The sequence below is a fragment of the Mesocricetus auratus genome, unplaced genomic scaffold (assembly GCF_017639785.1).
Source record: "Mesocricetus auratus isolate SY011 unplaced genomic scaffold, BCM_Maur_2.0 Super-Scaffold_100006, whole genome shotgun sequence".
Lineage (NCBI taxonomy): Eukaryota > Metazoa > Chordata > Mammalia > Rodentia > Cricetidae > Mesocricetus > Mesocricetus auratus.
Window position 1 is genome coordinate 32,455,559 of NW_024429190.1, and position 14,395 is coordinate 32,469,953.

Genomic DNA, 14,395 nt, shown 5'->3' on the forward strand with positions numbered 1-14,395 from the left:
TATTATATTCACATTTTAAATGGGTATTGATCTTCATTCAGTGACTAAATTGGAGCATCTCAATTCTTATGAAATTGCTGACTCTTTTCCACTTTGTAGGTATACAGCCAGACATAAATTCTAGCCCACATTCCATAGATCCTTTTTCTTATTTTTGCTTCTTTATGCAATACTCTTTGGGAAGTAAGAATACTTTGTGGAAACTAAAAATAGCAAAGTACATTGTCTTAATTAACAAAAAAACAAAAACAGAGTTAAAACACACTCCCTGTGTACTTTGTTGTTTCTTGAAGGTACCCGAGTTTTGTTCAGTTGCCCTTGACACAAAGAAAGTTCTGTCAAAGTTGCCAGCAGTTGCTGTTACCTGCAGATTGGAGGGAGCACGGCGAGCACCAGCTGTTGTCTGACATCACCATCACCCAGCTCCGTAGGCCCAGTCAGCTGCTCTACCCACTGGAGAACAAGAAGACACATGCCCAATACCTGTTTGCTGACAGGAGCTGCCAGTTTCTGGCAGGTCTCCTTGCGACTCTTGGGTTTAGAAGAGTACTGTGTGTTGGAACACCAAGGTATGGTCCACTTTAGAACGTTCTCCTCACAGCACCGCTTTATGCTTACAGACATTTTTATGAAGTGGGTCTGGACTGTGTGCAGAGTGAGGCCTGAAGCTCTGGATGTTAGAGGAAATGGGATGGGCTGGTTTAACCCACAGAGACAGCTGACCTGAACAAGGGGGAGCTCTTGGACCCCAGATTGATGGCTGTGTGGAAAGCATGGGATTGACCCAGACCCCCTGAATGTGGGTGTCAGTGAGGAGATCTAGGTAATCTATGGGGCCTTGGGTAGTATTTATCCCTGGCGTACAAATAGACTTTGAGTGCCCATGCCACAATATGGGAGGCTCTCTCAGCCGGGACTCTTGGGGGAGGGCCTAAGCCCTGCCCTGGATGAATTAACAGTCACTGGAGATCCACCATGGAGGGCCTCACCCTCCCTGGGGATCGGAGTGGAGATTGGGTGGGGGACTAGAGGACCTGGTGGGGAGGGCAGGGCAGGAAGGGAGGGAGAGGGAGCTGGGATTGACATATAAAAAAAGATTGTTTCTAACCTAAATAAAAAAATAATTATTATTATTAAAAAAAAGGAAATGTGAAGTATGGCCTCTCAAAGAGTTTGCTGCCCACATCCCACCTGAGAGAAGCATTGATGTAATATGAATGCTTTCTGGTCTGAGATGTACTTTTTTTAATGTTAGATTTCTCTGTTAATTTCTGCCCTCTAAATAATATCTGCCAAACTAAGCCGGAACAGATTCTCTGCAGTGTTTCATGGAAATATCTGAGGTGGGAGAAAAGCAGTGGGTTTTGTTTGCTGATTGTCTGTGGCATTTGTAGTTTCTTATTAACTTTGCTTTCATTACTTGCTTCAGGCTGCATGAGCAGATCAGACTGACAGCACTAGGTGAGAAGTCCAACATGAAAAGCCTTTTATTGGATATTGATTTTCGGTAGGTTTATAATATAATATCTCTTCTTTATCGTCTTCTTCCTCCCTCCCTCCCTCCCTCCCTCCCTCCCTCCCTCCCTTCTTTCTTTCTTTCTTCCTGTGTTTTTCTCTCCTTAGCCATTCATACCCTTTAACTAACATTCCCACTCTTTAGCTAACACTAAGTAGTCGTAGGTTGTGAGCACCCTGCTGGTCATGCAGTGTCAATGCACAGTCTTTGGGATCTCAAATAAGCTGGCAGTTGGTTTCTATTTTTTGGCCATTGTGCCTCAGCGGTTCTCCTCTGTGAATGTGTCTCCTTGCATATGACTTAGAATTAGAGATGATTCCTCCTAAATGCAGTCTTTTCTAACTTACTAATACTTCCAGGTAAACTGAACTGCCTCATTGTTGTCAGATTTCTGGGACTTTGTTTCATCTTCAGATCTTGGTCATGTGATGAGATGTTTTAAAAATGCTGTCTTACCAGATCATGTGCACACTGCTTCCCAGGTGCAGCGGAAGTGGAGGGATGGAGTGCTCACTTGGAATAGGCAGGTCTTAGGCTGAGGGTTAGAAAGCAGGTTTGTGTGGGAGATAGCTGTGTGTGAGGACTGGATGGCGCTTCTGTTGGGATGCACCTCCAGTGCTGACGTATGTAAAACGGGACACCACATGTATGCTTGGTGCCCATGGAAGTCCAAAAAGGGCATCGGGATCCTCCGGAGTTAAGGATGGTTGTGAACCACCATGTGGTTGCTGGGAACTGAATGTGGGTCCTCTGTAAGAACAACAAGTGCTCTTAAACACTGACAATCTGTGCAGCCCCAAATCAGACACATGACTGTTTACTCTCAGGACATTTTCTCTATGTCTTTATTGGGGTGAGGGCTTGATACAGGGTCTCACATAGTTCACTCTGGCCTTGAATGCATGGCCTGAAACACTCGATCTACCTCTCAGGTGCTGGGATTACAGGTGTGATCCACTGTACTTGTGTTAGAACGTGTCTATCACACAGAAAAGAAACTTCATGGTCACTGCTTCTGACAGCCACTTTCTGGCTCCATGGGTTTGCCTGTTCTGGACATATTTATACAAATGGACCCATTCAGTATGTGACCTTGTGTCTGGCTTTTAGTTAGCATTGTGTTTGCAAGGGTTATACATATGGTATTCAGCATCATTTACTTTCTTTTAGTGACTGTTTAATATCCATTGTATAGAGACATCAATTTCTTTTTTAAAACTCTGCATTCCATTCTTTTCTAAAGTATCAGACTATACAAATGCATTGTTTTATATGTAGAAGTTTAACATAGGGATTTTTATCAGGTTTCAACCGTACCTAGTATTTTTGAGTTCCTGGGCTGTGTCAGGTATTATATAAGTCATTCCTCATAATAGCCCTATATAGTAGGTGGTGCAATCATTCTTGTCTTCCATACGAAAACTGAGGTACAAAGAGGTGAAGTGGCTTAGCCAGAATCTTTGTAAGTGACTAAGCCAGAATCAGAGCCAGGCATTTTCAGCTCCAAGTGAAACTCCTCTTCCTTCTGAATTTGTAGATAAGCCTTTCTTAGGCTGTCCCTTTCTCCTTTGCCAACCTTCCCTCTCTGCATTCTTCCTGCTGTCTTGCCTTGTTCCATGAAGGTTTTTCATGTGAACTGGTAACAAGTGAATTATATATTCGGTATAAGACACTCTTAGTGGTGTCCCAGCAATCTGTTTATGTGAAAGCATCTCTTGCTTCATATTCCTGAAGTCCAGGCCTTCTCCAGCTGTGCTCCAATCGCTGTCTGGGCCTCACACTATGTTGTTAAACTTGCATCTTTGTGTATTGCCTTTTATCATTGGATGGTATCCTTTAACTTCCTTCGCACTTCTGGCAACTTGGATGGCAACAGTTTTAAACTTACCTTGTCCCTCCTTACCCAACAGAAAAAGGTGGTCTTCCCAAGAGCTTTGGTGAGGAGTGTTCTGATTAGCTTGATGGAACCATGTGCCAGTTCCCATTCTAGAAACCATCACTGTGGGCAGCCCTGACCTGGGCACCTGAATATGCTGTATTCAGGATGAATAAATGACTGAGAAGGGGAGGGAGGAGAGAGAGAGAGAGACAGAGAGAGAGAGAGAGAGAGAGAGAGAGAGAGAGAGAGAGAGAGAGAGAGAGAGAGAGAGGGGAGGGAGGGAGGGACAGAGAGAGGGAGGGAGGGAGGAGAGAGCGGGAGGAGAGAGGGAAGGAGGGAGGAAGGGAGGGAGGAGAGAGAGGAGAGAGGTGGTGCCTGTAACTGAACCACAAAGGCCGTGATTTCCTTCCTAGGCTGGTTTTTCCTCAGCAGGAATGGTGCCATCCCAGCACTCAGTAGCAGGGACCTCCTTGAGTTTACACAATTTACTTGGCTCTAATTTCATCCAAGAGCTCTGTGATGGTAGCTGTGGGATAACTCAGGCAGAGAGGAACTAGGAAAACCATACTCTATCACCTGAGGATCTTCTCAGAGAACGAGGATCTCAGGTATGTTTTGTAAAGGAAAGTGGTTGTAGATCCTACTACCCCAAATCCAGATTTTTGGTTTTTCCAACCTTTTCACGTTTTAAAAAATAGGTTCACAATAGTGTTTTTCCCATTGGCTGTATTTCAGGTGTGTTTCTTTTTAATTGAGATATAGTTCACATATACAAAACAATGCTCCCAGGTATTTTCATAAGATTATGGTATCGTGCCGGGCGGTGGTGGCACACGCCTTTAATCCCAGCACTCGGGAGGCAGAGGCAGGCGGATCTCTGTGTGTACGAGGCTGGGCTGAACCGATAGCCTCCAAAACAATACAGAGAAACCCTGTCTCAAAAAACCAAAAAAAAAAAAAAAAAAGATTATGGTATCATATTACGGTCTTTGAAAAGAAACACTCTCCTAGTGAACATAAGCTCCCTGCCCCAGCCTTTGGCCATCACTTTCTGCATTCTTTATAGGTTTGCTTGTTCAGGTATCTCAGTACATGGGGTCATAGAATAGGCAACCTTTCATATTCATCCATGGGGGAGCATGTCAGTATACCTCTTTTGCACGGATAAGTAATATTCCGAAGTGTGGATTATGCATGTTTTATTTATACAGTATTTTTTCTAAAAGCTCATGTATTAAAGGCTTGCTTCCCAGTGTCACCCAGTTATTGGGTAGTAGAACCTTCAGGGTTAGTTGGGACCTAATGGGAGGCCCTTGCTGGGAGTAGGAACTTGGAAGGTAATTCGCATAGGTCACATTGGTAGCTCCCACAAGAAATGTTGATAGCCGGGCCTGATGGCTTATGCCTGTAATCCTACCACTTGGGAGGCTGAAGCAGGAGGATTGCCACAAGTTGAAGGCACAGCAGTTTCCTGTTACCCCACAAAAGGCCTGTCTAAGGCTATACAAGTACCTCAACAGCAGTGTTTTCTGTTGTGAGCTATAGATAGTTGGGGCTGAGTGATGTGAAGTTAGCATTTACTAAGATGGTTTCTATACGCTCTAATTTTAGCATGAAAGATGTGAGACTCTATTTGGCAAACTATTATCCAAATAAAGTTAGAGCAAAAAATGAATTTCTTAGGTTCATTTATGAAGTAATTTTATTCATCTCTTGATTACATTTCCTGTGGAAGAGCGTGCTTCACACTCGGTGACTGGCTCTCATTTGAAGAGAATGAATGGCCAAATTAAGCGCATGTCCTTTTGAGCAGCTTTCAAGTGTATGCTTTTCTGATTGGTTTTGTTTGCCTTGTTCAGTGGAGAGAATAATTCTTTGTGGCAAATTTCATTTCAAGAGGGCAATGTTGGGTGATTTTTTTATATAATTTAAAATATGAATAATTATGTTCTCTTGTTTGTGTGTAATGGAAACTTAGAACTGAAATCTTGGCCATTCCCCCTTCTGGCTCAGCATACTGCTGCCCAGAACACTTTGGACAGGTGTGTTGTGCTGGAGTTTATGTAAATCAAATCCTCTTTTTAATTTTTAAAAGTTACTCTCCTTTTGTGAAGCAATGAAAAAACAAAAGAGACTATAAATTGAAAGGGGATTGTGTTTTTCTTTTTTAAAAGACAGCACCCTCAAGTGATAGTAGACCAACAGCAGTTTGTACTAGTATTGATTAAAAAAATAGAGCATGGTGGTGTATATGTATAATCCTATCACTTTGGAGTCTGAAGTAGGAGGACCTCTATGAGTTCAAGGCTAGCCTGGGCTACAGTGAGTTCCAGGGCAGCCTGAGTTAAAGAATGCCATTCTGTTTAAGAAGATGAAAACAAATAAACAAAGATCCTTTGTGGGGGAGTGGGGACCTTGAAATTTAATTAAACTGGAGGATGTTTGTTTACTGATAGTAATTGTCTTTGCCCCATAGTTTGTGAGTGACTGTTAAGCTGTGGTTTGACTGTTCCTAAGGTACCAGCCTTTATTTACTTCTTCAGTGCAAATTAATATTTTATGAAACCAGCAGATATGCTGACTCCATCTTAAATAACATTAAGGAATGGTGAACAGCTGTTATTTCCTCTCCACAGAGCAAGGAGAAATGGGTTTCGATTATGATACGGTGACTAAAAGCATGATTTTCTAGTATTGGTGGCATTAAAACAAAGTTTTTATAGCTAATATTTATTAAAATAAATACACACTTTAGAGTGTGCTATGTATCATTCTTGCTTGCTCTGTGAAGTCCTGGGAAACTCAGAAAGGTTGAATGACTTACTTCCTAAGGTTACATAGTACACAGAGGATGGAGAGCCTGGCCCAGCTGACCATGGAGCCTGCACTCTTCCCACAGTGTAAATCAGAAGCGTCTGAACCAGAGGCCACTGTGAGAAAGCTCACCCTAGGCGGCCAGTCCTCTAGGTACATCAAGGGAGTTGCCTTCCAAGCATTGTCACCACCACGGTTTTTACCAGAGGTTGTAGAAGTAAGGCTGTATTCCTGATTTTTTTTTTTTCAGTCTTTCCAACAAGGCTGGCATGGTCCATATGTGAATTATTTATAATAAGATAGAAAAAGCTCAAGAATTTTTGAATTATCAAAAGTTTCTGTTTGAAAAACTCAGGAGATAGCAATGAAGACAGCAAGACCCAGGTATACAAATGAGGCAACAGATAGTTCATCTGGGAAACAAAAGATTCAGTCTTCCACATAATTAAAGTAAATATAAACTTAAACTGTTATGCAGTATGAGGTTTTCTTAACAAATTAGTAAAAAAAAATTATAAAATGTTAATTACCAAAGCTGATACTCATTCCTGATGCTGTTTTATAGTAGTGGATAGAATAGAATAATTCATTCAGTAAATAAGTATGCTTCTCTCCTGGCACAAATTCAGCAAGCCCTAAAAGCTCATACTTCTTTCAATAGTATATTGCAAAATATATTTTATAAACTAATTTGCATTAAATAAGTAAAAGTTTTGGATATATTTTTTTTTGTTAATCATAGGAGAAATAATAGTTGTTGAGCAGAAATGTTGACTTAATATTTCCTTAAATTCAGTAACCCTGAGGGACTGGAGAGATGGCTCCGAAGAACACATATTGCTCTTGCTGAGGACCCGCATCAGACACCTCACACACACATGTAAAGCTAGACACCCTCTGCCTCTGCAGGCATCTTGTACTCATGTACACAAACCCACACATAGACACACACATACAGATAATCAAAAATAAAAGTAAGATCTGAAGAAACTATTAACAGTGAAAGTTGTATTTTAATTATAAACACACTGCAAGCTTAAGTTACATAATATGTCTAGCCCAATCGTTTGTGTGGTATTCTGGTCCGTAAGAAAATATGTCTTTAGTCTGCAGGTTTTGTAGTACAGAGAGTTGAACATAGAACCTTAGGAATATTAATTAGGCGTGTGCCCTTGAACTCTAGCCCAGGATGACTTTGAACTTGTGATCTTCCTTCCTCAACTTCCCCAATAACTGGGTTTAAAGGTCTGTACCATCAGCCTTCTTGGAACTTGTATCTTTTTTTTTTTTTTTTACGAGACGGTTTCTCTGTATTGTTTTGGAGGCTGTGGGTCCAGCCCAGCCTCGAACTCACAGAGATCCGCCTGCCTCTGCCTCCCGAGTGCTGGGATTAAAGGCGTGTGCCACCACCGCCTGGCCGGAACTTGTATCTTTTATGTATGATTATTCTTTGGTTTTGTCACTGGCCTACTGGGGGAAATAAATATATACTGTTACAGATTCACTTTAAGTTTTTGTAAAGATTATTTTTTTAAAGACCTAAAGATGATTGAATTTATTTAATAAAAATGTGATTTTGGAGTTTAAATATATACTTTGGTATTTATTGTATTATGTGCCTGGGCCCATCACTTGGTAATGAATTATTTTACAGATATTCGCAGTTTTACCTGGAAGATAGCTTTTGCCGCTATAACATGTTCAACCATCATTTCTTTGATGGAAAGGTAAGATTTATGACCGTCATCTCTTTCTTCTATTATTATTTGATTAACAGATTCAAGAGTACCTTTTTGCTGTTATTATTTTTTAATCATTTTTTAGTGTATTTTTCCTGTTTTGTCTAGTGGTACTGGGAATTAAATTTAGGGCTCTGTATGCTAGGCAAGTGCTTTTACCACTGAATTATGTCCATCTCCACTGGTTATTTATTGAGTGAGTTTTTATTGTTTTTCTTCAGACAGGATCCCACTATATAGTGTGCCTAGCCTGCCACTCACTATGTACAATAGATTAACTTGGCCTCAGACTTAAGGGAGTCTTCCCGCCTCTGCCTTCCAAGTGCTGGAATTATACCAGAGTGCCCCACACTTGGCAAGGCCCATGGGGCTCCATGAGTTATAACTTCTGTTAGCCTTTCTGCCTCACCTGTCCTTGTCCTCAGCCTTGCTGTTTGCTCAGGGTACTGGACCTTCAGCTAGTCCAGTGACCACACCACAGGGCCTTTGCCCCTGCTCATCCCCTGGCTTCTTTGCTTTGATAATTTCGGAGCTCTGTTCCAACTCACTTCCTCCAGCCTCCCCTGAACCTCTAGCAAGGACACATTCTCCTTTGTTTTCTACCATACTGTAATTAAATGCATATTTCAGGCAGGGACTGTACATGAACTCTCTATCTTTCTTTTGTCTTTCCATGAATCTAAAGTTGTTATTAAAAAATAAGTAAGAGCTGGGGGTGCTGGCTCACATCTTGAAGCCTAGCACTCAGGAGGCAGAGGCAGGCAGATCTCTGAGTTTGAAGCCAACCTGGTCTATATAGCAAGTTCCAAGTAGCCAAGGCTACAATCCAAAATAAATAAATAAATTTAAGCAAATAAATTCTACCAAAGATTAAAGTTATTTGGAAAAAGACAAAAAGCAGCTCTCAAGGTGATATTTCTAACATGGAACTGGATCATACTACCTATATGACTGTTCCTAGCTGAAGATCTCCTTAGTCCTTGAGTCATATCTGTAACTAACCAAATAGTCACACCAGAGAGGAAGTTGTTCATAGATGTTTGCAGATTATCACCAGCAGTTTGAAACATCCCTGGAGTGTAAGTCAATCAGTCCTCTTAAAACTGGGACTCTTCATTAACTTTGTGATGGAATAAAAACCAAACAAAATGAAAACAGAGCTTTCAGGAAGTGAACACAAATACTACGTTACTGGTTAGGGTTGAAACATGAGTCTTGCCATGTAGGGAGTATAGTTTTCCATCCAGAGGGATCAGTTTGCCATGGGCTGTATCTCATCCACGAGAGCCTCCACACCCAAGGATCCAGATGAACAGCAGTTAGAGTTAGTCCCAGAGGGTATCAGTTGGAATCTCTGCATTTGAGAACTGATTAGGTCTGTGTAAAGGAGGATGAGAGCTGAAGCCACCTGACAGTAGGTGCGGCCAGCAGCATTCTCAGCTGATAGTGGAGGGAAGGAGGTGGGGTGAGGGGTGGAGTCTGCAGCCGTGCCCAGATGGAAGTCAAGACCAGCTTGTTCTGTGGACTGCTCTGAAGAACATAGGGCAGGCTGAGGAGTGAGGCCTACAAGTGCTGTGTTGGTGTGGCTGGTGGGTACTGATGTGGGGTGGTTGGTGTGACCATTTGAAACTGGGGGCAGGGAGGTGTGAGGTTAGGGTAATGGGTAAGGAAGTGGGTGTGCATCCTTGGTGCTGCATTAGTGGACTAAGTAAAATCTGTAAAGTTCCACATAACTTTAAGTTTGTGCTTTTTGGATACTTAAGGTGTTGATTTGCAAACTACTAGTAAGTCAGTAGAATAGTTGTTTATAAATGGCAGACAAGAGAGAGACACGCCATCATGTGACAGAGCTGGAGTGGAGAGTTTTTTTATTGGGGGATTAGAATGGGAAAGGGGGGAGGAGTGAGGAAAGAGAGACAGGGAGGGGGAGGGAGGGATGGGGAGAGAGAGAATGCAGCACAGCCAATGTGCACAGGAGGTGTTTTTAGTGGCTGTAGCTGAGGATGTATCCTGTCAGAACCCCAAGTGCCTGAATACTTATACTAGTGATACTATGATAGATGCATCTCTGTTAACTGCATTCAAAGCAGAAACTGATAAATCTCTTAAGTGTTGCTAGCAGCTACTGGAAACACTAGCAGCCTGGTGGGAAAGTGTGTTATTGGCACAGTTTCCAGGACCAGATGGGTTTTGCCATTTGTAGACTTCCTTTATTTATTTGCTCTGCATGCTCAAATATGTCTGCTGCTTACCTAGTACTCAGAAGTGTGTGCATGCTTACCTGCTGACTCGAAGCAGCTATTAAGCTGAACTTGTGGCAGTAGACAAGATAGACAGCAAAAACCAGAGTCCTCGAGGCTCAGCACTGCTTCTGCCCCTGTTTGTTGAATTGAATGTGTAGGTTGTTTTCACGGCTGATGGCTTTCTCTTTTTGGGGTTACTAAATTTAGTTTTTTAATTTAACTATTTGAAATGTGTAGTTGTCTGATAGTGATGGTATTTGAATTTGTAATTTAAAAACCTGCTTATCGAGGAACCCAAAGATAAAATCTGACGTGAATGACTAAGAGAGACTTTGGATGTCACTGAGGGACTCCGCAGTGGCAGGGTGACTTGGTGCTGCTTCCAGTCCTGACAGAGACCAAGCTTAATGCACTCTCCCAGTAGGATAAAAGGCCACTTTCTGGTTCTAATTTAGAAATGGCGTTTTATTTGTTACAGGCTGCCCTTGAAGTGTGCAGGGCATTCTTACAGGAAGAGGACGGTGAAGGAGTGATTATGGTGACAGACCCTCCTTTTGGTGGCTTGGTTGAACCTCTGGCTATTACGTTCAAGAAGCTAATTGCTATGTGGAAAGAAGGACAAAGCCAAGGTACCTTTTTTTTAATTGCTACAAAATGAACAAGTGTTTATTACGTATCTTTTTCCTGCCAATACTAGCCAAGCCCAGCCCAGCACTGATGGAATATGCAGCTCTCGGGCTCCTTTTTTTTTTTTTTTTTTTTTTTTTTTTTGGTTTTTCGAGACAGGGTTTCTCTGTATTGTTTTGGAGCCTGTCCTGGAACTCTCTCTGTAGACCAGGCTGGCCTCAAACTCACAGAGATCCACCTGCCTCTGCCTCCCAAGTGCTGGGATTAAAGGCGTACGCCAACACCTGGCTTCTGTTTTTAAAAGATGTTGATTTGATCATGGCAAACTTCATGATCATGGGACATTTCCTCTTACCCTACTCATGTTTTTAAACTGGCTTCTCAGTAACCTGGTTGTAAGATTATGGACCATTGTGAAACACGAAGGTGAACTACTGTCATTTGTTCAAATAATGCTTCGTGAGTGTTTTGTGTGCAGGTGCTGTTTAGATACTAAGAATAGATTAGTGAGCTCTGTGACCCTTATGTTTCCTGTCCCCAAAGTCTTTCTATTACTGTGATAAAGTCCATGACCAAAAGCAACTTGGGCAGGAAAGGGTTTATTTCCTTATACATCCTGAATCACAGTCCAGTGAGGGAAACTAGGGCAGGAACCTAGAAGCAAGAGCTGAGGCAGAGGCCATGGAGGAGTGCTGCTTACTGGTGCCCCGCCCCCCACAACACACATGGCTGCTCAGCCTGCTTTCTTTATATCCCAGGACCTCCTACCCAGGAGTGACACTGCCCACAATAGCCCCTCCCATACTGCCGTATCAGTCATTAGCTAGGGAATATCCCACTGGCCAATCTGATGGAGACATTTGCTCAACTGAGGTTCCCTCTTTCCAAATAACCTTAGCTTATGCCAAGTTGGCAAAACAACTAACCAGGACATTATCCAACCTCAGTCCCAGAGCCTTGAATTTCACCATGATTTATGTGGAGGCTGGACACCCAGTACACCAGTGGCAGTCAACAGTAACAGGACACACAGACTCCCAACTCTAGAGGTGGGTTAACGAGGGGGAAAATTTTCTCAATTTGAAGCGTCTTGAGACTTCAAAGTGTTTCATTCAGTTATCCCATTAGTCAGTACATTCAGTTTTAGATGGAGTGTCTAGCCTGTGAGCTGATAAATTACATGGGTGTCCAGTGGCACGTGGTGAGGCTTTTCCACCAACTGAGCTGTGTAAGTAGTGTGCTTCAGGGACAGAAGTTAGAGGAACTCTGCAGCATGGTTCATTGTTAACTATCACTTACTATTTGCTGCTCTTCAGATTGCTCCTTAGAACAATAAAGTCTGTGCATTGTTTTAGTATGTAATATTTCCATTAACCTTTGGTCAAGGTGAACTGGTACTGCCATGCATTCTCTGTCTGTATGACAGATACATGTATTGAACAACTGAAATTTCTACTGAAACTTTTTTTTAGAATCAATTTCTTATTTATCCATTTCTTTCTTTCTTGTTTTTTTTTTTTTTTTTCTGTGTGATCCGTTAGCTGACAGTCACAAAGAACTGCCCATTTTCTGGATTTTCCCCTATTTTTTTGAGTCGAGGATTTGTCAGTTTTTCCCAAGCTTCCACATGCTGGATTACCAGGTATAGTAACACTGTGTCTTCTGGCGTGGTTGGGGAATGGATGTGCTGCTGGAATATTCTGATAAGACTAGCCTTTGATTTTAGTAAATTAAAGTGTTTTGAACTGTGTCAACAACTAAATTATACTGTGTTTAAGCTAGTCCCTGGCTCCCAATGTCTGCAACATCTAGGGTACTTGCTAAAAAACCAGATTCTTGAGTATACACACTCAAACCTCCCCCTCAAAAAAAAAAAACAACAACTAAACAAACAAAAAACCCCAAAACTACCCTTGTCAAACAAAATGAGAGGATCAGAGAGTAAAGCCCTAAGAGAAAATACTTTCTCAAGTGTCCTAGGTGATGATTACAAAGTGCAGCTAGGGTTTTAGATCAACTGATGTATTCTTTAATCAGCCCCAGCCTCCAGGACCATCAATTTGCTCTGTTCACAGGTTATAGGAAGTACATCGCCTTTTCTGGTTAGGGGACAGTCAAGTGTCCTCTCTGTGTGTCACTCAAGGATGCTGAGAGCTTTAAAGGGGCACACTACCAGTAGTGGGGTGTCTCAGAAGCAGAGATGGCTGTGTGCGAGTAGACCGGCCCACCGGAGCGAGAATCCTTCCTGACACTGCCATAGATTAAATACAGGCTAAGGCCCAGGTAGTTCCACTCTGCTTCTCAACTTATTTCTTTCCTTGGGTTCTAAAGTTAGCCATGTTGTCATCATTACTCGGTGTGGTCACCAAGTTAGCACTGCTGCTTCTTTTTGCAAAGGCAGTTTTCCTTTTGAGTTTCTGAATAACTGACTGACTAAAATTTTCCAGCCATTAAATTGTAAACATCTTTACCAGATGTTGCAAGATAGGACTTACTCTCATCTGTCTACTCTCAAAGGCATATGCCATCATGACAATTATGTTTAAGGGGTAATAGTTACCCAAAGTGAGGGTGACTGTACCTGAATGGCACCACAGAAAGCAAATGTTATGATTTTTATTTTTCACTTAATTTGGTTTGTTTTTAGTGCTAAAAATCAAACATTTCCAGCCATTCTTCTCCATTCTTACAAGTACATGTACTTTAATCTTTATGTAATAATTTCCAGTTACTTCCTTAACTGGCTGAGCTGTCATTTCCTTCTTTCTTTTGTTTCTTCTGTCTTTAAGGTACTATATATGAAACTGTTATAAGCATTTCTAATGCATAGAATTTTTCCATAGCTTCCATAGTACAGATTTTGAAAGCTGGATAATTTCTCAGGTGTGATGGGCATTTCTATGGCTTTGAGCCATATTAACAGGGTACTTTCCAAACATGGGTAGTGTCAGCCATTTCAACCCTGACTTGTAGGTAAAACCCAGCCTACATCATGATTCCCTCCACAGCTGTGTACCTCCTTTTCAAGCTGGAAGGTTTTGCTTCTTGTTTGAGGGAGGGCTGCTTCTAGAATTGGCATTTGCAATGCAGAAGCAGCTGACTTGATCTAAAGATGTCCATTAACTATATTGGTTCCAGTCTTAGTGGCACCTGCTACCTTGGAGGAAGGTGGTGCCCTTGGTTGATGGCTGGCACACAGTAGGTGTCCCATATATTTCACATGATTGAATAAAAGAGAGCACAGACTAGCGTTGAGATGATCTGGGTCTTAGTCTTGGCTCAGTTGTTTAGCCTCTCTGAAGCTCTCCCTATCTGTTAAATTAATATGATGATGGTGATAGCACTAGTAATAATAATAGCAGCTATAACAGATATGTCTCCTGAGGTAATGCATGAAAAGGTGTAGCCAGTCTCTATACTTGTACAGTCCAGGCTGTCGTTGTCAGCATGGTCATAATCCTGGTAGTCCCGAGGTAGGCAGAACTTTTTTCAGTCTTTTTTTTTTTTTTTGTACATCTGAGAACTTACGATTGAATAGCGTAGGTCTCCTGGAAGATGGCTGCATCTGCATATAGAC

At 41.9% G+C, this 14,395-nt stretch overlaps 1 protein-coding gene across 3 annotated transcripts in view; it reads left to right on the forward strand.

The window, feature by feature from the left end:
* The window catches only part of Zcchc4 (zinc finger CCHC-type containing 4), a 41,829-nt gene that overhangs the window by 13,750 nt on the left and 13,684 nt on the right, over positions 1–14,395 (forward strand). For all 3 annotated transcript variants that reach the window (XR_002382480.2, XM_040747076.1, XM_005068772.4), the window contains exons 4-8: positions 294–569; positions 1,430–1,507; positions 7,864–7,936; positions 10,670–10,820; positions 12,360–12,460. Coding sequence is in view for 2 of the 3 variants with exons in the window: in XM_040747076.1 (XP_040603010.1) it covers positions 294–569; positions 1,430–1,507; positions 7,864–7,936; positions 10,670–10,820; positions 12,360–12,460 (679 nt within the window). In the remaining variant the exon portion in view is untranslated. The remainder of the gene's footprint in view (positions 1–293; positions 570–1,429; positions 1,508–7,863; positions 7,937–10,669; positions 10,821–12,359; positions 12,461–14,395) is intronic.